Here is a 22,534-nt window from a genome sequence, read left to right on the forward strand (position 1 = left end):
ATAAATGCAGTACTATCAGGCCTTCAGACTTTTTTTTTTTTTCAAGAGAAGCTAAAATTAATATTTTGAAATTAAAATATAAAATTTGAAAGCTAATTAAAAATGTCTGGACTCTGTGGTCTGTATCATACTGTGAACTTTTTGCCTTCATGCTACTTACAGACAGTTTGTGAGCTCTGCTTTTAGGAAAGTTGTCTTGTGGGCTGAGGTTTTATTAATACTCTTCTTGTATTTCACTTGCCCTTTACATTGATATTGTTCTGTGGTTTTCAAATAAGTGTTAACAGCGTAATTTCATTGCTTTATAATAAATTTAATTCTAGCTGTTGCTTTTGTATTTCTACCTCTCTATTTTTTGTTTCTCCAAATCCTGCTCCCATTTTTTTCTTGATGTCAGAAGAGTTTTTAAAGCTAATTATCTATTATAAGTCTAGGATTTTTCACAAATAGGAAAAAAAAATGGAACTACACAGTATTTTCAAGCCACAACACAATAAATCATTTTAAAAATCTGTTAGTAAACTCACTACAGAGAGAAGAACTGACACATTAAAGTGGAAGTGATGAATTTATATGCAGTGAATGTATTTGGTCTATAAACCCACTAGGCAAAAGTTAGCTTTTCTTTAATATCTTTAAGTAATAATTTTTATTTATTTTTTTTTTCAATTTCAACTTTTCTTTCAGATTCAAGTGGTATATGTGCACGTCTGTTACATGGGTATATTGCTTGACTCCGAGGCCTGGGGTATTAATGATTCTAACACCAAGTAGTGAGTATAATACCCAATAAGTCATTTTGTGGTCCTTTCCCCCTACTCCTTTCTTCCTGCCTAGAAGTCTCCAATGACTACTGCTGTCATCTCTCTGTCCCATGGGTACCCAATGTTTAGCTTCCACTGGGAGAACATGCAGTATTTGGTTTTCTGTTTCTGAGTTAATTCACTTAGAGTAACAGCTTCTAACAGTATCCATGTCGCTGCAATAGATATAATTTTGTTCTTTTTTATTGCAGCATAGTATTCCATATTGCATATGTGCCACATTTTCTTTATCCAGTCCACCCTTGATGAGTATCTAAGTCAATGCCACATCTTTGCTATTGTGAATAGTGCTGAGATGAATATACAAGTGTGTGCATCTTTTTGGTAGAATAATGTATTTTCCTTTGGGTATATTCCCATTAAAGGGATTGGTGGTTTGAATGATAGTTCAACTTAGTTCTTTGAGAAACTTCCAAACTGCTCTCCACAGTGGTCGAACGAATTTATGCTCCCACTATCATATCACTGCATATAAATTCACTGCTGCCACTTTAATGTGCCAGTTCTTCTCATGTATGTCTGTAGTTGAGTTTACTAAACAGATAAAAAAAATTGATTTGTGCTGTTACTTGAAAACACTGTAGGCCAGGCACGTTGACTCAAGCCTGTAATCCCAGCACTTTGGGAGGCCGAGGCTGGTGGATCACGAGGTCAAGAGATCAAGACCATCCTGGTCAACATGGGGAAACCCCATCTCTACTAAAAATACAAAAAAATTAGCTGGGCATGGTGGCACATGCCTGTAGTCCCAGCTACTCAGGAGGCTGAGGCAGGAGAATTGCCTGAACCCAGGAGGCAGAGGTTGCAGTGAGCTGAGATCGCGCCATTACACTCCAGCCTGGGTAACCAGACCGAAACTCTGTCTCAAAAAAGAAAAAAGAAAAAAAGAAAACACTGTATAGTTTCATTTTTTTTCCTTTTTGTCAAAAATTCTATACTTATATAATTAGCTTTAAAAGTTCTTCTGACATCAATAACCATTACCTTTTCTCTCAGCCTCACCAACATGGTCTGTATTTTGACATATTAATAGTAGCCACTCTGACGTGTGTGAGGTACTATCTCACAGTTTTCATTTGCATTTCTGGTTTTCATTTGCATTTCATTTTTGGTGATTAGTGATGTTGAGCATGTTTTTATTTTATTTTTTAACATATATATTTTATTGTACTTTAGGTTCTGGGGTACGTATGTAGAACATGCAGGATTGTTGCATACATACATACATGGCAATGTGGTTTGCTGCCTCCATCCCCTCATCACCTATATCTGGCATTTCTCCCCATGTTATCCCTTACCAATCTCCCTACTCCCTGCTGTTCATCCCCTACTCTCCCTGACAGACCCCAGTGAGTGATGCTCCCCTCCCTGTGTCCATGTGTTCTCATTGTTCTACACCTGCCTGTGAGTGAGAACATGCAGTGTTTGATTTTCTGTTCTTGTGTCAGTTTGCTGAGAATAATGGTTTCCAGATTCATCTATGTCCCTACAAAGGACACGAACTTATCGTATTTTATGGCTGCATAGTATTCTGTGGTGTATATGTGCCACATTTTCCCTGTCCAGTCTATCATCATTTCATAGTCCTTCCCCCCTACTCCTTTCTTTCTGCCTAGAAGTCTGCAGTGACTACTGCTGTCATCGCTCTGTCCCATGGGTACCCAATGTTTAGCTTCCACTTTGGAGAACATGCAATATTTGGTTTTCAGGTTGGTTCCAAGTCTTTGCTATTGTAAACAGTGTCCCAATAAACAAACATGTGCATGTGTCTTTATAACAGAATGATTTATAATCCTTTGGATATATACTCAGTAATGGTATTGCTGGGTTAAATGGAATTTCTATTTCTAGGTACTTGAGGAATCACCACACTGTCTTCCACAATGGTTGAACTAATTTACACTCCCACCAAGAGTGTAAAAGTGTTCCTGTTTCTCCACATCCTCTTCAGCATCTGTTGTCTCCAGACTTTTTAATGATCCCCATTCTAACAGGCGTGAGATGGTATCTCAATGTGGGTTTGATTGTTTTTTTATATTTTTGTTGGCTACACGCATGTCTTCTTTTGAGAAGTGTATATTCATGTCCTTTGCCCATTTTTAACGGTGTTGTTTTTTGCTTGTTAAATTGCTTAAGTTCTTTATAGATTCTGGATATGAGACCTTTGTCAGATACATAATTTGCAAATATTTTTTCCCATGCAATGATTTTTCTTAGGAAACATTTTTCCATAGAAAAATAAAACTAGATTTTTATGTTAGCAGTGGCAGAAACTACTGGATGTCAACAAACTTAAAATGCAAATTTTAAAATCAATATTAAAATAATTACTTAGAATTTTTATGTACTGTATATCTACAAAAATGTTGAGTTTTTTAGATATAGATTTTTATCAAATATCACACAAAATCACATTGCTCTGTTTCCTTGCCTTTCTGCAGAAACCCAGTGTGATTTTGTGAAGATATTTTGAATCATGAACACAACATATGCAGTACTGTCAATGCAAGTAACTCAAATGAAGTGATGACAAGATAAAACACTTGTGATCAAGTTCAGGAGTGTGTAGGCAGTGACGATTACGTTGTGACTGTCACCTGGCCAACAGTAATTCATTTTAAGTTGAATCCCTGATTCAGAAGTAGCCAAGTATAAAAATATGCATATTACTATTAATGAAATACTTTCATCTATAGTGCTTAAATGAGTTTCTGAAGTATTAATTTTATAGGAAAACTTACGTTTACTTTTCTTTAAACCTTAAAAATTTTAAAAACTATATATTTAAAAATAAACTACTTTCACAACAGAATCAATCCGTGGTCAATGATTGAACTGACTGAATATTTTATGCTGCTTTTTTGCCTAGGGTAATCTACAGTGCTATCCACTAAACTGCTGCTCTCTTGCTTCAAGAAAGAATGAATAAAACCTTCAAAGTAACTCATAACTTTTTACAAGGAACTGAAATAAGTCAACATCATGAATATAAATATTTCAAACTTGATAAAAACAAACATTTAATTACCTAAAGCTCTAGGTTGGGTACTTCAGGGAATACAATAATAATAAAAATATTCCAGGTGGGGGAAAAAAATATTCCAGGCTGGGCAGGGTGGCTCACTTCTGTAATCCCAGCACTTTGGGAGGCCAAGGCAGGCAGATCACTTGAGGCCAGGAGTTTCAGACCATCCTTGCCAACATGGTGAAAGATTTGGAAAGTGTTGAGAAGGAGGTGGGATTTGAATAAAGTCTGGAAGAATAATTTGAGAAAATATACTAGAAATAAATGCATTGAGGGTTTACTATTTTAGGTGCTACAGATACATATTCACATTAAATTCTAATAGGTATTATTATTCTCAGTTTACATATGGGAAAACTGAGGCCAGATAAATTAAGGAATTTGCTCAAAATGCCACAACCTAAGCTGGTTCCATTTTCAGCACAGCCTTTTCCAAGCCTTCTACTTTCCACAAGAGTCAACAAAGTGCAGAATGGATCCTGAAGAAGACTCGGTTGGAATTCTCCCTTCCTTACAGTCCTGATTTGTGTAAAGCGCTCAACTTCTCTGTTTCTATAATTTGCTTATCAAGGAGATAACATTATTTTTCCAAGGGACTGTTGAGGTACTTAAATGAGCTCTTGCAAGTAAAACGCCTGGAATAGCAATTGGCATACAGCGCTCAATGGGTATTAGCCATTATGTTGTAAGAAAAAGTAGAAATAGGGAAGAGGGAAAGAGTAGACAGTGAGGAGGAGGAGGAGATGAGGAAGATTTTCACCCACTCAAAGTGTCTCCTTGACAAGTAGAGTGCATTCCGGAACAAGGGATCAGAATAGCAAATACGTAGATAGGCAAAGACACATCTTTATCTGCTTTCTTACTAAAAATCTAGGAAATATGGGCAGGAGCTGTCATGCTGGTATCATTCCAGCCTAGATGAAAATTACTGGGAATATATGTTCCAATGGTCTTGACAGTAAACAGATTATCATACTTTAATTTTTCTTTAGTTTTTTTTTTTTTTGAGATGGAGGTTTGATCCTGTCCCCCAGGCTGGAGTGCAGTGGCACGGTCTCAGCTCACTGCAACTTCCACCTCCTGGATTCAAGCGATTCTCCTGCCTCAGCCTCCCGAGTAGCTGGGATTATACATGCCCACCACCACGCCTGGATAATTTTTTGTATTTTTAGTAGAGAGGAGGTTTTTCCATGTTGGCCAGACTAGTCCTGAACTCCTGACCTCAGGTGATCTGCCTGCCTCTGCCTCCCAAAGTGCTCGGATCCTCCCAAAGGAACTGGATATTTGGTATCTCTAGCAAGACAGAGCTGCTTTAGAGTCTCCCCAGGGAAGGATGGTGCTTTTGGGCAGGTAGGTAGTTTGGTGAAGGTGATGACAAAAATCCTAAGGGGCCTGACTCCTGGGAAGCCTCCCTCTTTCCCCACTTTACCAATTATCTCACTTTCATAATAAGGTCTGTGCTTTCCTTAATTGCTTCACTTCCACCAACAGGTGCAGGGGAAAGATAAATACATTTCACCTTTCAATGAAGAGATTGTCAGGTAGCCTGTGGGAGATGTTTATATATTAATAATAATAATTTTAAAAATCTGGTAGGGGGCGGTGTCTCACACCTGTAATCCCAGCACTTTGGGAGGCAAGTGGATCGCCTGAGGTCAGGAATTTGAGACCAGCCTGGGCAACATGGCGAAATCCAGTCTATACCAAAAATAACAAAAATTAGCCTGGCTGATAGTGCGCACCTGTAATCCCAGCTACTTGGGAGGCTGATGTGGGAGGACAGCTTGGACCCAGAGGAGGAGGTCTCAATGAGCCGAGATCGCGCCACTGCACTCCAGCCTGACCCCCCCCCCCCCCAAAAAAAAGTAGTTGGTCTGTGAACTCACTTGTAAACAACTGGATTTTACGGACGCTTAGATATTTGGAGGAGCACGAGGTTTCTTTAAGATCACCTATTTTCCTTCGCTGCCTCCTTTGTCAGAGTCCAACTCAAAGGGGAAATGGCCCTCCGGGAACTAACCACCACAGGTGCAAGAAGGAGCACATTTACATAGAAACAGCCTGGGGAAATTAGTGCCCTAGATGAGTCTTCAGTTTGGGAAACGCTGAGCTAACACTGAAAGTGCTTGGAAGAGTAACAGTAATAATCAGTCGGGGCGAGGTTCCGCCCATTTGACATTCAACCCCCATGAGGGCGCACAGACAAACACATTGGCCAGGAGACAAGACAGGGTCCCGGGCATCTCCGCCCCGGGGAGGTGGGTAATGCCCTTGTCGCTCTGTGCTCCAGGGCGCGCCCTCGAAGCTTCCCCGGCGGGGCCCGGCACCCCCGGGCCGAGGTGCGCCAGGTGGCGAGGGTGCCAGGCGCGGCCAAGTCGCGGCTGACTGAGTCAGTCGCCCAACTATGCTGCGGAACCAGGACGGCCGGCTGAGCCGCCCCCGCCGTTGAGCTCCGGCTGCCCCCGCGTGGGTCGCCGGCTCCCCGCCCCCGCGGGCTGAGAGGAAGCAGTGGCCCAGGCGAGGCGCGGGAGCACCTGAGCAAGGCGCGGGCGCCCGCTCGGCGTTTCCGGAGCTGCGCGCGGGTCCGCGGCCCGCGCTCCCCGCCTCCAGGTGCGGCGGGCGCGGAGCGCCGGCCCCACTAACAGCGCCGCCCGCAGCAGAGGCGGCCGCGGGCAGCCGGCGGGGACCGGGAAAGAGGAGGCCTGGCGCCTTGGGGAAGAGGGGCGAGGACAGAGCGCCCAGGGCTGGGAGAGACGCTGGCGCCTCAGCGCCGGCTCACCTCGCTTTTCGAACTCTGTGGCGGGCGCGCAAGGCGAGTACCCGGGGTCTCGGGAGGGCTGAGCCGGGGTGGGAGGACCCTGTCTATCGGGGCTGGGGCTTTTCGCCACTTCACAGTGTAAATTTCCAGGGCGCAAAGTGCTCACTTCTGGTGTCCGCCCAGTGGATTTCGCTCCCGCGTGTGGGCGTCTGAAAGGAAACCAGAAGCCGGTAAGTGATACAAGAACTCCACTTCTGGGATTTGACCCGGGAGGGTGAAGATCCGGATAGACAGCTAGACACTCCCTCCATTCCTCTCCCCCACCTTCCAATAAGAAGGGACTGAAGTGAGTTTCAGGCACCAAGTTATTTACTCGGTAGAGATCGTGACTTTGCCCGGTTCTCTGTGCTGCCCCGCACCCTGCTTGTTATCCACGTTAAGACTACTGGCCTGTTAATTAACTTTAATTACGATCATTTGGCCTCTACCTGCCTGAACCCGATACCTTACAGGGGAACCTGTCGGCAGTGAATTTACCAGATTGATCTTTCTTGTTTACTTTTGGAGACAGTTCTCTTGGGAGAAATGGTGTCCATCCTATTTGATAAAGTAAGTTTTATTTTACCTAATTCTGGCTTGTTTTCTTAAACACTTCTCCCACCTTGAGGTGATCTGGAGTTATTTTGATTTGGGCAAAGGCTTCGTGAAATGATACAGGCTTTGATAGAGAAAAAAATACAAGAACATAAGCTAGTTTGTGTGGAATAATGACATCTTAAGCTTTTGTAAATTAGATATCCTGATAGCAAATTCTCTTTCTTTCTTTCTTTTTTTTTTGCTTGTCCTCTACTCAGTGGGATACGGCCTTTGGTTAAAAAAAAAAAAAGTTGAAGTGTATTGGAAATAAGCTATTTTTAAAAGTACATTTAATAGGATGTCATTGTTATTACCCATAATAGTATTGTATTTACAAGCTCGGTATTGATTTCTCTGCACTTAAGCACTCTACACCCCCGGGCTTATGGAACCTTGCCCATAAGTAATTGGAAGATGAAGTTGTGGGTGTTTTAAAAAGGAAGCTAACTTTTTTTTTTTTTTTTTGCTTAAAAAAAGAGAGAGAAATACCTTTAAACTCCTATTTGTGACTTCCATACTCTTACAGGAGAAATATTTAGAGAAAATGATCATGATGTTCATTGTCCAACAAAGTTTAAAGAAGAAAAAAAAAGTAGGTCATGGATCTAGGCTAGGGTCTAAAGTGCAAATATCTTCCTGGCGTCGTTCCAAACATATTTAACACGTACACATTTAAGGTGGTTCCTAACATGAAGAAGGTTTTATATAGATTTGTCATTACTCAAAGATTTATTTAAATTAAAATGTACCTAGAGGGTAAGTGAGAGAGCTTGTTACAACTTACATGGATGTGCATGGGTTTGTATTTTTCCTTCCTCTGTAAACTTGTCAGATTTTATGTGGCTTGTCTGTAAAAGGAGAAGCTGATGGTACATTAAAAACAAATTCTTGTTTTTCTCATATCACTGCAAGCTCCTTGCAGTGTATGGCTCATGCGCATTCGATAATGATCAGATCTAACTATTCTTGGATACTGTGGATAAGTAGAGAACTCAGATTATAATGAATTACAGTGTTCTTAAGAACTTTTACATTAATGCATTGAAACTGTGAAGTTTTTAAAGCCTGCTTAGGATTCTGGGTTATAGATGTTGTGATATATGAGTTTTTTTGTTTGTTTGGTTGGTTGGTTTTGTTACTTTCTAACCTATCTCCCTGCAACTATGAGAAAGTTTGGTGAAAGCCACTATAAAAATGTTGAGTATAAATGATAGTCATTACTTTAATAGTTTTCTTTTAGCACACATTTCCACCTGCCCCATTTATTTATTGACGTATTTCTTGGATACATCTTTGCACATGCTACACTGTAAGACTTTTGGGAATTCTTTGTGAAACATTAATTAGGTAGCGAACTTCTTAATAATCTGGGAAATATGTCTTAGCTTTGACAAAATATGGTGGATGTAAGATTAGAAGCTATGACGCTGTCATAATCTTTTCTGTAGAGTTCTGGACCCTGTGATTTATCATTTTATCTTTTATTTCTGAAGTATTGGCCAGATTAAATATATAATGGTAGGTGGACTATTTTGCTCATTTGTTTTTGTTTTGAACTGAGACAGTACTCAGTGGTATTCTCTTCATGTGATCCTTTCTAGTTAGAAAGTTGTCCTGTGAAATTTTGTTTCAGTTTCTGTTCAGCACAAGCTTACTTATTTACCCATGTTGCAGAGAAAACAAAGGAGGCCTGATTTGGTTGAAGTAATCATTTTGGGGAGCAGATTTGAGATTTTTTTTAAGAGTTCCTGAGAACTCATGAAGATGATGGGGCCGCTTCTCTATGTAATTAAAAATAAAACTGTACTAAAATATAAAACAATGTGAAAATTAAGGTAATGAAATTGAGTTTTTCTCACCATTACAGTTTAAGTGCTTTTTTGGGGGGAATATATGAAATTCTTTGCAAAAAGTTGTTATTGTGTGTGCGTTTTTTGGTATTCTTTATTGGAAGTTACTGAATAATAAGCTGATTGTTCATGTACATGCCATTTTCCTTTTCTTATAGTCATGTCTAATGTACCCTTTTAGATTTTCAACTCTAGGAGGGAAGACTGTATCTTCACTTCCTTTCTAGTCCTTAGCACTCTTGTCAAATGAGATAGTAGATACTGTTATCTTTAGCTCCAAATATCTCCCTCTCTTATCTTGGAGCTGGTAATGTTGCTTAAATATTTATTAAATGAATACATGTAAAAACAACGGGCCAGTAATGTAGAAGATGTTTTCTGAAATACCTTCTTTTCATAAGAAAAAGAAACTTTGACAGTTACTAAACCCATAGAAATAAACCCTGAAATTCAGTTGGAAAAAGAGGTCAGAGTACCATTTATAAATGCAGAGAGAGGAGGAAACACTGACAGTAGGCTATCTGAAACGTCTGGTTGCTAGTTTAAAAATATGATTTACAGGCCGTGCGTGGTGGCTCACACCTGTGATCCCAGCACTTTGGGAGGCCAAGGTGGACGATTCACGAGGACAGCAGATCGAGACCATTCTAGCCAACATGGTGAAACCCCATCTCTACTAAAAATACAACAATTAGCCGGGTGTGGTGGCGCATGCCTGTAATCTCAGCTACTTGGGAGGCTGAGGCAGGAGAATGGCTTGAACCCAGGAGGCGGAGAGGGGGAGATTGTAGTGAGCCGGATGGTGCCACTGCACTCCAGCCTGGTGACAGAGTGAAACTCCGACTCAAAACAAACAAACAAAAAAACCACACAAATATTATTTACATTCAGATAAATGGTGGAGTATACATTTGTACAAAATTTAAAATTCTGCTTTTGTAGAAACTCTAGAAGAATACATCACTCTCTGGTATCCCTAGAATTATAGCTGTACCTTAGGGATCCATTAGAATTTTAAAGAATTCTCAAATCTTGGTGAATTAACTTAAAGCCTGGACAGACAGCTTGAAAGACAAAAGACTTACAGAAGCTAAGGAGATTATCAAGCATTTAACTATTTTTGTGATATTATCCAGAACACCTAAGCCTAGGTATCTCCTATGCTACTAATAAGTTCTTATACTAAGTAAAGGAATTAGCACTTGTGGCCTTCACTGGATGGAAATTGACATTAAGTTCTAGCTTTTTTAATTGTGTTTTTCAGATTGCACTATAAGTAAAATAATTAAAACATAGATTAGACAATCCTAATTCCTTGATCCAAGCTATGAAATGATTTTTCTCAGAGCCTACTTATTTTCAGCTAAAATTTCCATTACTCTCCATCTAGAAGACACTAATTAAATGCTTGTTGCTTAACAGCCACTGTTCTAAGATCTTAATGCATATGCACTCATTTCATCCTCAAAATAACCCCGTGAGGTGGGCACTCGTATCATCCCTGATTACAAATGACAACAGTGAAGGCTCAGGAGAAGAAAGGAATTCTCTCAAGACCACGCAGGTAGCACATGGCAGAGTTGGAATCCCTGGTAAATCACTGTGCTTTGTGTCTCAGGTGTTAAGTCTTCAGGTGAAACTGTCATGATGCTAAAAACCTGTAACTACATCTATACATTACTACATTAATAAAACTATGTTAACTGCTGTTAGGTGGGTTGCAGGTTTATTAGAAGAATGATTTACAGTGATAATTTAAAAGAATGTTATATTCCTATGGAGACAGAAGAATTCCACTCAAACCAAGTGCAATATAGTGGTATGAAAATGATTAAAGGCAATATTATAAACACTCCGTAAATTAATAATAGCCAACGTTTATGGTGCAGTTGTAACTCATGTCAGATATTCTTACATATCTTAAATATTTTTACTTAATTCCGATAGAAATACTACATGATATGGGTTATATTGCCCTCGTTTTACAAATGACATAAACGAGCTTCAGGGTGAGGGTGGTTAAATAACTTTATGAAGATACACAGTTAAAAAGTGGGGAAGCCTGGTTTGGATTTCAGGCATTGTGCTATCTATACTACTGCCTGAGTGGAACTAATAAGGCATTGAGGAGGGATGGGTTAGGCAGGGAAGCCTCATGAATGTGGGGTTACTGTCCTTTTAAGACTAGAATTGGCTCCCAAATGAGAGAAAATAGTCCAGGTGTGTACAGGGAGATCAGTTTGAATAAGAGCTGAGAGGCTGCCCTAATCTTCTAGTCTGTCTTCTGACTCCTATTTTACTGCGTTTAAAAAAAAAAAAAGCATAAAATTTACCATCTTAATAATTTTAAGTGTATAGTTCAGTAATGCTAAGTATATTTACATTACTGTGAAACAGATCTCCAGACTATTTCCAGCTGGTAGAACTGAGAGTCTATGCTCCTTAAACAACTCCTTATCTCTCTTGCCCTCTCGGATAACCACGGTTCTATTTTCTATGAATTTGACAATGGTAGCTACCTTATGTAAGTGGAAGGTATTTGTCTGTTTTATGGCTAATTTCTCACTTAGCATAATGACCCTCAAGGTTCATCTGTATTGTATCCTGTGACAGGATTTCATTTCGTGTATATATCACACTTTCTTTATCCATTCACAGACATCTGGGTTGCTTCCAGTAGTTATCTACTTTTGTACTACATTTAAAGTTAAACCTTTAAGACCATAGCCAGATATCTTATTTTGTATTGATACTTTCTCTCTCTTTCTCTTTTCTTTTCTTTCTTTTTTTTTTTTTTTTTTTTTGAGACAGCGTCTTGCCCTGTTCCTGCAGTGGTGTGATATTTGCTTGCTGCAACCTGTGCCTCCTGCTTTCAAGAGATTCTCATGCCTCAGCCTCCTATGTAGCTGGGATTACAGGCATGTGCCACCATGCCCAGCTAATTTTTGTATTTTTAGTAGGAACTGGATTTTACCTAGTTGGCCAGGTTGGTCTTGAACTCCTGACCTCAGGTGATCCACTGGCTTTGGCCTCCCAAAGTGTACCGAGACTACAGGTGTGTGCCATTATGCCTGGCCTTAATACTTTATTAATCAGCAAGCAGGTGTTTTTTGTTTGTTTTTGTTTTTTTACCATAACTATTGACTTCATGTGGTCAGTGAATACTTATTTTGGTCATATTTGATTATTTCATTTTGGCTTCATATTGCTGCATTATATCAGCTGTACTATAGTCTTGCATTAGCTGTCTTTCTGCAGAGATAGATGCAAAATAAATTTAAATAGACTAAATTCTACATTATCATTGCTTTATATAGCAATTACAGAGATGTTCTCCCTTAATTTGTCATTGGCTCTCAACTCTCAGGCAATTAAATGTAGCTGAATGTAGGCTTCCAGGTTTAGCCATGTACATGGACACATATCAAACTTAAATGGTATATAAAACTTGAATTTGCAAGACATGGTATATTTAAACAGCATTTTCCTAGTGCGAATATAAGTGCTTATGCACAGCTAGGCAAAGGAGAGGGAGACTATTAAGTTTTTGATACCTCTTCATTATTAAATCAATTTTATATCTATTATGAGGCATTACAGTTTACAGCACAGGTTGTGAAGTCTGCCTTGCAGAATTCTGTTTCCACTATTTATCTATTGTGTGATGTGGGGCATGGGATTTTCCTCCCCTGCAGCTGTGAGGAGTAAATGAGATCCTACACAAATGGTTTGCGAACACTCCACAACTATTAGGTATTATTATTAGCAACATAATTCTGAGGTAGAATGAAAGAAGATGGATGTGTTTTTGGGCGGGAAAGGAATAGTGGTTAAGGTAGAGAACAGGAGGCAGAGGAGGTCAGAGCCAAAAGTGACCTCAATTAAAAGAGATGACCATGTCGAGGGACTGGGCTTCCTTTGTAAGGGGTTTAATGGGGCTGATGTTGCCACACATTAAGGTAGGTGAATGGATGGTGGAGGAGAGAGGTGCCAAAGGACCAATTTAATACTTTTCTGGGAGTAAGCACTCAGACTAGAAAAATAAGTTAGTAGATCTGACCTTCATCCTTTTGCAGTCTGCTCTTAGAGGAATACAACCACGAGCATATTTTCTCTAAAACACTTCCTCTTCTGCATGGCTGTGGGGAAGAGTCAAGTTGAACATATCTTTATCAGTACTTCTAGTTAATATCTTGATAATAGTTTGTTCAGTGTGCAATTAACATGGTATCTGTTTCTGTATTTTATACTGAAGCAAAGGTGGTGCTTTGCTATAAAGGAATACCTGAGACTGGGTAATTTATAAAGAAAACTGATTTATTTGGCTCATAGTCCTGCAGGCTGTATAAGCATGGTATTGGCATCTGCTCAGCTTCTGGTGAGGCCTCAGGAAGCTTACAATCATCACAGAAGGCAAAGGAGAAGCTAGCGTATCATGTGGCAGGAAGGAGCAAGAGAGGGAGGGGGCACCAGGCTCTTTTGAACAAGCAGATCTTGCATGAACTCATAGAGAACTCATTACCACAAGGACAACACAAACCATTTATCAGGGATTCACCCCCATGACCTCCCATGAGGAGGTGCCCTCCTACTAGACCCACCTCCAACATCAGAGGTCACATTTCTACACGAAATCTGGAGGGAAAAAAACATCCAAATCATATCAGGTGGACTTCTATAAGACCTGTACCCTGAACTAGTTATAGTTAGTTCAGCATGTTGTCCATATGGAGCCCTCCAGTTTTCCAAGGAATTAGTGATTTCTCCACAATAAGTGTATTAGCAAATAATATTTGATTATTTAATTTTGGCTTCATATTGTTGCATTATATCAGCTGTACTGTAGTCCTGCATGAGCTGTCTTTCTGCAATGACAGATACACAGTGAATTTTAATAAACTAAATTCTATATTACCAGTGGTTTATATAGCAATTACAAGGATGTTCTCCCTTAATTTGTCATTGCCTCTTAACTCTTGGGCAGTAAAATAAAATGTATGTAGACTTCTGGGTTTAGCCATGTTCATGGACTCACATCAAACTGAAGTGATGTATTGCAGGGACACTTGAAGGCGGGGACACTTTTCTCTTTTATCATCTATTGTGTTGGGTACCATATGGAGAGCTAATGAATTGTAGAGAGCTGAAGAAGTAAAAATCGTACCTGAATTTTCTACCTGGGTACTATTGCAGAATGTCATAGTTACTTTTCCTGTCTGCTGGTGTCACTTAGTCATTAAGGCCAGCAAAAGCATTTTCTCACATATCTCTGAATCTAATCAAGGGATATATTTCCAGTTCATTGGGAACCACTGTTCTGGAATACAGCCAGCTCTCGTTGTTGGAATATGTAAGGCTTGTATTGATAATGTTGCAAAGTTTCATTATTCATTTAGCAACCTAATTTATAAATCTGTATTTTTAAGCTTTTTTCTTTCAGTTGTGTGATTCTCTGTGACGGCTATTAAGTCTGTTTTCTCACAAAGTTTCTAATTGTGCTAAGAATGTGTTTCTGAGTTTTTAGTGGTATGCTCTTTTTTTGTTTTAATGGATTGATTATAGGACTCATTGGATTGTACTATGCTGTTTCCCCTCCTATAACATATAGCCAGGTGAAGGTGGTTCTAGAAGTTGTCAGTACTGAATATTGAATGACATCATGGTTTAATGAAATAACCCTTGGTTTTCAGTTGTTCACTTTCCTTGTCTAACTAGGGGAATGATGGCAAAGCTCCACTAGTAGTGGGAGGTGGTGAGGGGGTCTGGGAGGGGCCTACTGTAGTGGTTTTCCCTATTCGAGACATTGGGGGGGGAAGCTTGTACAACTCATGAGGTTGTTTTTGTTTTGTTTTGTTTTTGAGACAGAGTCTGGCTCTGTCTGTTGCCCAGACTGGAATTCAGTGGTGCAATCTCAGCTCACTGAAACCTCCTCCTCCTGAGCCCAAGCCATCCTCTAAATTCAGCATTCTGAGTAGCTGGGACTACAGGTGTGCACCACCACACCCAGTTAATTTTTGTTGTTTTTTTTTTTATAAGAGACTTGGTTTCATCACATCACCCAGGCTTTTCTGGAAATCCAGGGCTCAAGCAATCCATCCACCTCGGCCTCCCAAAGTGCAGCAATTATAGGCATGAGCCACCACACCCAGCCTGACCCAACCCATGCATTTTTAAAAGTCCTACAGATGGTTTAGAATGTTTCTAGCTGATACCTCCTGTCCCACTCCTCACACTCAACTCCGGATTTGAGGACCTTCATTAGTGGTTAGATGAATTGGAGAAATCTGTGCTTGAAATCAGTCTGCTCCATACTAGCTTGGTAACTTAAATAGACAAAATTTTAAAAAAATGTGTATTTCCACTTCTTGTCACAAAGCCAGGAAGAAGTTATTCAGCAAACATTTTTTGGGCTGAGCAGTGAACAGTTGACAAGATCCCTGCCCTCTTGGAGCAGTCAACAGATATCAGCAGTAGTAGATGCCATGGAGACAGGTTAAGTGAGGAAAAGGGATGCTGAGTCGTAAGTCATACTTGTGTAGCATAGATTAGGAATCACCTCTCTGAAGAGGACGCATTTGAGCAGAGACATACCAAAGTGATGGAGTGAGCATTGAGACATGGGTATACGTTGAAGAAAAAGGTTGGAAAGAGACAAGATCCAGAGGTAAGATCTAAGGAAGGAACAGAAAGGAGGCTGGCCCGGAGGCTATCAAGTGATAGAGGGAGAAAGTCAGGGAAGATTACGTTTGGGAATCATAGGGAATGATATGGTGTGACTTTTCTTATGACATTAATTATTCTAGCCCCTGTAGTGAGAATCTACTGTTTGGGGAGAGGGGGCCAGGACAGAATCAGGAGTATCAGTCTAGGAGGCTATTGCAATGGTCTAAGAGAGATATGATGGTGGCTTAGACTAGGATGTGAGCAGGGGAGATAGATCGTGAGAGTTATTGAATTCAGGATATAGTTTAAAGGCATAGCACAATAAAGTAACAGGGTACTGTTTATTGAGTGACACAGTAAGCTGAGCATGATGCAGATGCTCCTAAATGTTATCTCCCTTCTGTTGCCTCACAGAAGGGGATATCATGAGCAAATGCACAACCATGCCTGTAACACCAACTGTCTACACATTCCTAAACATGTACTGCATATACATGATGTACCATGTTAATAAGGAAGTAATTGGCATTTATTGTACAGCTTCCCTGGGTTTATCCTTTTGGCAGAGATTATGATAAAATAATAGCGATAGTAGCAATACTTACTTAGAATTTGTAATGTCCAGTTGTTGTTATAAGTGCAGTGCATGTATTAACTCATATAATTCTCACAGTAGCCCTATGAGGTAGGTACTAATATTACTCCCATTATTTTTGACTAAGAAACTAAAGCACAGAGAAGTTAAATACTCACATGAGATAATAAAGCTAGTAAGTGGAGGAATTGGAATTCAACACAAGTTGTCTGGATTCAGAGTCTTGGCATTATATTACACTATCTGTGGAGCAGCAGAACATAAACACTTGCTGTGGTCTGAATGTATGTGTCCCCTGACTCCCCATTTGTATGTTGAAAACTGACTGCCCAAGGGAATAGTATTAAGAGTTGGGTTTTGGGAGAGGTTGTTAGGTCATGAGGGCAGAGCTCTTGTGAATGGAATTAGTCTTCTCGTAAAAGAGGCCTAAGGGAGCTGGTTTGTTTGACCCTTGCCCTTCTTCCACATGAGGAAACATAGAAGGCATTATCTGTGGTGTCCGCAGGTGCCTTGACCTTGGACATTTCATCCTCCAGAACTGTGAGCAATGCATTTCTGTTGTTTATTAATTGTCCAGTCTAAGGTACAGATGATCCTCAACTTATGATGGTTTGACTTGTGACTTTTCGGACATTATGACGGAGAAATCACTCTTCTCTAGTGATGCTGGACGGTGGCAGCAAGCCCTGGCTCCCAGTCAACCACATGTTTTCGGCTTATAATATTTGCAGTATATGGTGGGTTTATTGGGACATGACTTCATTGTAAGTCTAAGAGCATTCATATTTTGTTAAATCAGTCTGAATGGACTAGGACAACACTCTATGAAATAAATAGTGTAGGAATACAGAGAAGAGAGTGCATTTCTTGTTCACTAGAGCTCTTGTGAAGGAATGTGTTTCAGACCTCAAAGAATAGAAAATTTGACTGTGGGGACATAACTATAGTGGTAAAAATAATTATAGTGACGGAAGTCAATGTTTACTAAGCATCAGTATGTGCTAGGTGCTATGTGCAAGTCACTTATGCTGGATTATCTCATTTAATCTTTACTAGTGCTAGGTACCCTGGAGTGTTTCTATTTTATGGGAAAGGAAATGGAGATGTTGACATGGATACGAGTCTCTGCTTACACTGCTGGAAAGTGGAGGAAGTGGGATTTTAATTTAGTCTGACTACAAACTTGTGTGCAACGTGTTAGGTGGGGGATTTTATCTAAGAGGAGAACAGTGATAAACTTAGGCTCAGGTGGGCTGGCATAAAGCATGTTTGGGAAGCATCAAGACCTTGGAACTTTATCACTTTTTGGCACATTTCCCAGTTATATTTGGAGGGTGTTATAAGTGTAGACTGCTAGGACCTACAGCAGTTGTTGCTGTACAGAAGATCCACAGATCAGTATTTGGAGGGTCACTGACCTAGAGTGTGGCATACATGCCATAGACTACAATTGAAGGTCAAAACACGGAGAGCTTGAATTTCATATTAAGGAGCTTTCACATGCTGGAATTTTATAGTTAGACATGCTCATCTCCATGTATCTGATGAAGTGCTTGGGGCTAGAGTGTCTAAGGAAAGAAATGGATCTGTGTACAGTCTTGGGTGTTCAGACAATTAAAATGTCAGGTAATTGGAGGACAGAGTTGACATTAAAGTGCAGGGAGGATTGTAGGGCTGTGGGAGGGAGGCTTTTCCATGGCATGAGAGGGAATGAGATTCATTAACCATATTCAGCATGTTGAGTGATAGCAGAGATATATGATTTTGGGTAGAGGTTTTGGTATATCTTTCTTTGATTTGACCACCTAGGAAGTATATATGCATATGCCAAAGGAAGGAAAGGGCTGTGTGTATGAAAACAAATGTACATACACACATACCGAAAAACTAATACAATGAGCCTCTCAATCACTTCTGCCATTTTTATCAGCCTCTCTCTTATCTCTTAAACATGTTCCAAGTGCTTTGCAAAGCTCTAGTATAGTACTTATAGATGTATGTAGAGAAAGGAGTGATTCATTCATTCTATTTTGAGGGGTTGATAGAAAGTCTTCACAGAGAAGGTAATATCTGCCTATTGATAATTTTAAATGGTGCTTAGGAAAGCAGATAGACCATATGCAAAAAGGTATGGAGCTGTTAAACAGCTTGTTGGCTCAGGGAAATAATTGACAAGAATGGACTAAAGTGAATGAAAGATGTTGGTAGAAGGTTTGGCAAGGGTTGAATATGAGCTTGTAGTTGGTACATAGGAATGCCTGCATCATAGGAAATATGAGTACGGTGTATGACACATAATTGCTGTTTACATCAATAGCACCTGCTGCTATTCTTGTTAGAGACAAAAATGTAATTTGGCACTATAAACAATATTAGTATAAACTTTATCTTGTTGAGCATGCGGAGCGATATGCCAGATTTGTATATTTGATAGTTTACTGGTTGATACATGGAGTCTAGGCTAAGAGATTTGTTCAGAGACCATTGCAGTAATCCAGGCAAAAGATGTCATGAGATTTGGAACCATGGCAAAAGCAGTACAGGTGGAGAAGAGTGTTAGCTGAGCTGCTCTGACAAAATACCCCAGGCCATCTAGCTTAAACCACAAAAATTTATTTTCTCACAGTTCTAGATGTTTGGAAGTCTAAGATCCATTTGTCAGCTGATAAAGTTCCTAGTGAGAGTCCTCTTCCTAGCTTGCAGATGGCTGACTTTTCCTATGTCCTTATGCAGAGGGCTCTGGGGGTTGGGGGAAAGAAATCTCTCTCGTGTCTCTAATAAGAAACTAATCTTGTCTTGTCAAGGTCCCTCCTGATGACCTCATTTGACCTTAATTACATCCTTGGAGGCCTAGTATCAAAATACAGTCACATTAAAGGTTAGGGTTTCAAGATACAAATTTTGGGAGGACATAATTCCGTCAGTAGCAAGGAGTAAATACGGTAGCTCACCTGCTTCCTTGAATGTGGTTGATTATACAAGGGTGTACTTGGGAGTGCATTCTAGGCTTTAGATTTGGGGTAGGGAAAGATCAGGAGGTTTCTTGGTGTGTGTGTGTATATATATTTTATTTAAATTGTTTTTGTCCTATTAAGGTTTTTGTGGAGAACGGTAGGCAAAACTATGACTTTTTATAGTTTTTTGTACTCCAGAAGGAAAGTGCTTCTAATCCTCTTAAGTTATTGGCCAACTTATCATGTTTATACATTTTAAAGTGGGTGAATACATTGTGTCCACCTATTGCTCCATTGGCAGTGATTATTTCCATCCTGTGATAATGCTAGAAAAAATAGACAATACCTTTGTTTGCAAATAATTGTGTAGAATAAGAGCAGCTTATCTGAGAACTGAGTTTGTATGTGGTGTTGAGGTTTAACTTTTCCTTATGTGTGACATTTTAGCATTTTAGGTGTCACCTTGGGATGCCTTACTGACAAAGACATTTCCTGACTTTTATCATTTCTTTGTAATTTCATTTCTCTGCTTCTGCAGTGTATTCTGAAGAAGATGCGCACTTTCCCTCTTATCCTATACCTGTTACTGCTTGCTCATATTTTAAAATAGTGGAAGCAGTAGCCTATAGGTAGTTGGCATGTAGCATATGCAGAGTCCAAGTAGTGCCTTTTGTAGAGCTATCTCAAGAGGTTTGTCAGCACTGCATCAAAGCTTGCTCAGGGCAATTTTCCTTGTTTGGGTGTGTCTCATTTTATTATTTCAGTATATTATGTGTCATGCCTATTCTGTACTTTTTTTATTGAAGCACAGTGTACAGAAATTTGCATGTATGGATTTTCGTAAACTGAACACACCTGTTTAATTAGCATCTGGGAAAATGGACTTTTTAAAAAGTTTAATTATGTAGTTTGGTAGAAAAATAAACCTTTATGAATCTGCTGTATACATTGGAGGACATGTGAACTTTAAACCTTTACCTTGTCCTTTTATATTAGCATATTTTCTGTTATCTAATGTATTTAAGACTTAGCTGATTATTCAGTGTCATATCTTATATATCACTGTTGCTTACATATAATGCTTCCTGCTTTTATGAAATGAAAATTATTGGACTGAAAAATATATTTTTACTGCTTTATAAGTATTTGAAAGAAAGTGCAGTGAAAGGGAAAGTTGTTTATATTTAGCTACTGTTAAGAAAATTGCATAGAACTTCAATGTGAAAAGAGCATTCTTTCAGTACCTTTGTGGGAATATTGTTTAACAGGACCACTGTATAGATATTTTAATCCCAATTTTAATTCTTATGCTTGACCTGGCTATTTATTATTCGAGTAGCACATAGACACTGAGAAGTGACCTTATGCTTATAGATTTTTGTCCAGTAGAAAAGATAACTCCAAATGTTATGGCTTATTGTCCTGTAGGACATTAAACAGTTTTCAATCTAACCTAGCTGTCCTATTCTAATATTTTAACAAAAGCCTTTTCTGATCGACTATATAAATCTCTTTCACGAATGCTCTTGAATCCAATCTTACTGACTTACTGGCTCCCCCATTTTTAATTAAGAAGTTGAATAAAATTTTTGATATATGTTCATTCTGTATGTATCTCAGCATCATTTTTTTTCCATCTTTTTGAAAGTCGTAGTTTGATACTGCCGTAGCATTTCTGTCCTGTACCTTCACATATTGAGAAACTAGTTTTCTAGGGCATGCAGAGCAATGCACAAATATTCCAAATGCAGAGTGAAAGTTAGTGTCCTAATTTCTGTTGTTTCTTCAGAGAAAGTATATTATATGAAAGTAGATTTTAATAATTAAAATATTCTAATTATTTTTAATTTTTTTTCTAGGCTTAATCACATAAAGCAGTCACTGTGAAGAAAATAACATTTTAAGAAACTTTTCTGTCACAATTGTCAAAGGAAAAGGCAGTAGAGAAGTGCATCTTCTTGTGTGTGTATCTCATTGTGCCACATTTTATAATTCAACTTAGTAATGAAGCCACCATTATGTCCTCAGTCAATGAAGTAAATGTTGATATAAAAGATTTTCTGATGAGCATTAATTTGGAGCAGTATCTCTTACGTTTCCACGAGTCTGGTTTTACTACTGTGAAGGACTGTGCAGCAATAAATGACAGCCTGCTACAGAAAATTGGAATATCACCTACGGGTCACCGTAGGAGGATACTTAAACAGTTACAGATACTCTTGTTAAAAATGCAAGATATTCCAATATATGCAAATGTTCATAAAACAAAGAAGAATGATGACCCTTCAAAGGATCACCATGTTTTGTCTTCTGATCAGAATATCTGCATTGAACTTTCTGATTCTAGTAGTGTTCAGACACCTAGCCCACCGCAGTTGGAGACTGTTACAAAAAATGTTGAAGAAAATGATGCAAATGTAGAAAGAAGCCAGTATCCTCCATCAGATGATAAGCTGTCTCTTCCTAAACATGACTTTCCCGCTTCAGAAGAACCACACCTGAATTTGGGTTCTTTGAATGATTATTTATTTGGTAGTAAAAATATTAAAATAGAATCTTTGATTACAAAGCAGACTGTGGATCACACAAGTGAAGAACAAGAAACAGAAAAAGTTAATTTGATCTCAGAAAATCTCAGTAAGCTCCCTAATGCAGACTCTGGATGCCTCTTTTCTGCTGGCTGTTCAACATCAGAAACAAATTCTGGAAATGGAACAAATAGATTATTAGAAGGATCACCACCATCCCCATTCTTTCAGTTTCAAGGAGAAATGATTGTAAATGACTTGTATGTTCCATCATCACCAATCCTAGCACCTATGAGAAGTCGTAGCAAGTTGGTTTCAAGACCCTCTCGATCCTTTTTGCTAAGACATCGGCCTGTACCAGAGATTCCAGGGTCAACAAAAGGAATTTCTGGGAGGTAAGAATCTTTACAGTAAGCTGTAAGTATTCAATTTGAGGGAATTTAATGATTTTTAACAATTATATTTTCAGTGTTCCTTTTTAAATTTGACTATATTCATTTACCTATTCGACCAACCCTTTTGCTAAAACATTTTCCTCATTCCATTGTAAGTAATATCCCAGAGTCTGCAGCTTATAATGCCTGGGACTATTTACATTTTCCCTATTTAATTGGGGGAACATCCCTTCCCTTAATTCTACCTGGATATTCTTTTCCATACCAATTCTCCACACCTAGTGTTGTAGTCTTTCTGTCTCATAT

At 39.2% G+C, this 22,534-nt stretch overlaps 1 protein-coding gene and 1 long non-coding RNA gene across 8 annotated transcripts in view; both read left to right on the forward strand.

Annotated features, from left to right (window-relative positions):
• Window positions 1-3,636, forward strand: part of LOC103792076 (uncharacterized) — a 31,380-nt gene extending 27,744 nt beyond the window's left edge. For both annotated transcript variants that reach the window (XR_001910701.4, XR_004740997.3), the window contains exons 3-4: window positions 688-773; window positions 2,676-3,636. This is a non-coding gene — a long non-coding RNA (uncharacterized LOC103792076). The remainder of the gene's footprint in view (window positions 1-687; window positions 774-2,675) is intronic.
• A 2,421-nt stretch (window positions 3,637-6,057) lies between these two features.
• Window positions 6,058-22,534, forward strand: part of ARAP2 (ArfGAP with RhoGAP domain, ankyrin repeat and PH domain 2) — a 205,172-nt gene continuing 188,695 nt past the window's right edge. For 2 of the 6 annotated variants that reach the window (XM_035293913.3, XM_078367402.1), the window contains exons 1-2: window positions 6,058-6,107; window positions 21,165-22,228. In XM_035293913.3, coding sequence (XP_035149804.3) covers window positions 21,324-22,228 — 905 coding nt within the window. In that variant the 5' untranslated portion in view covers window positions 6,058-6,107; window positions 21,165-21,323. Of the gene's footprint in view, window positions 6,108-6,346; window positions 6,838-21,164; window positions 22,229-22,534 lie in introns of those variants that run through there. The other 4 variants (XM_035293911.3, XM_035293915.3, XM_035293912.3 and 1 more) reach the window with 3 other exon arrangements.

Source organism: Callithrix jacchus, chromosome 3 (assembly GCF_049354715.1).
Source record: "Callithrix jacchus isolate 240 chromosome 3, calJac240_pri, whole genome shotgun sequence".
Taxonomy (NCBI): domain Eukaryota; kingdom Metazoa; phylum Chordata; class Mammalia; order Primates; family Cebidae; genus Callithrix; species Callithrix jacchus.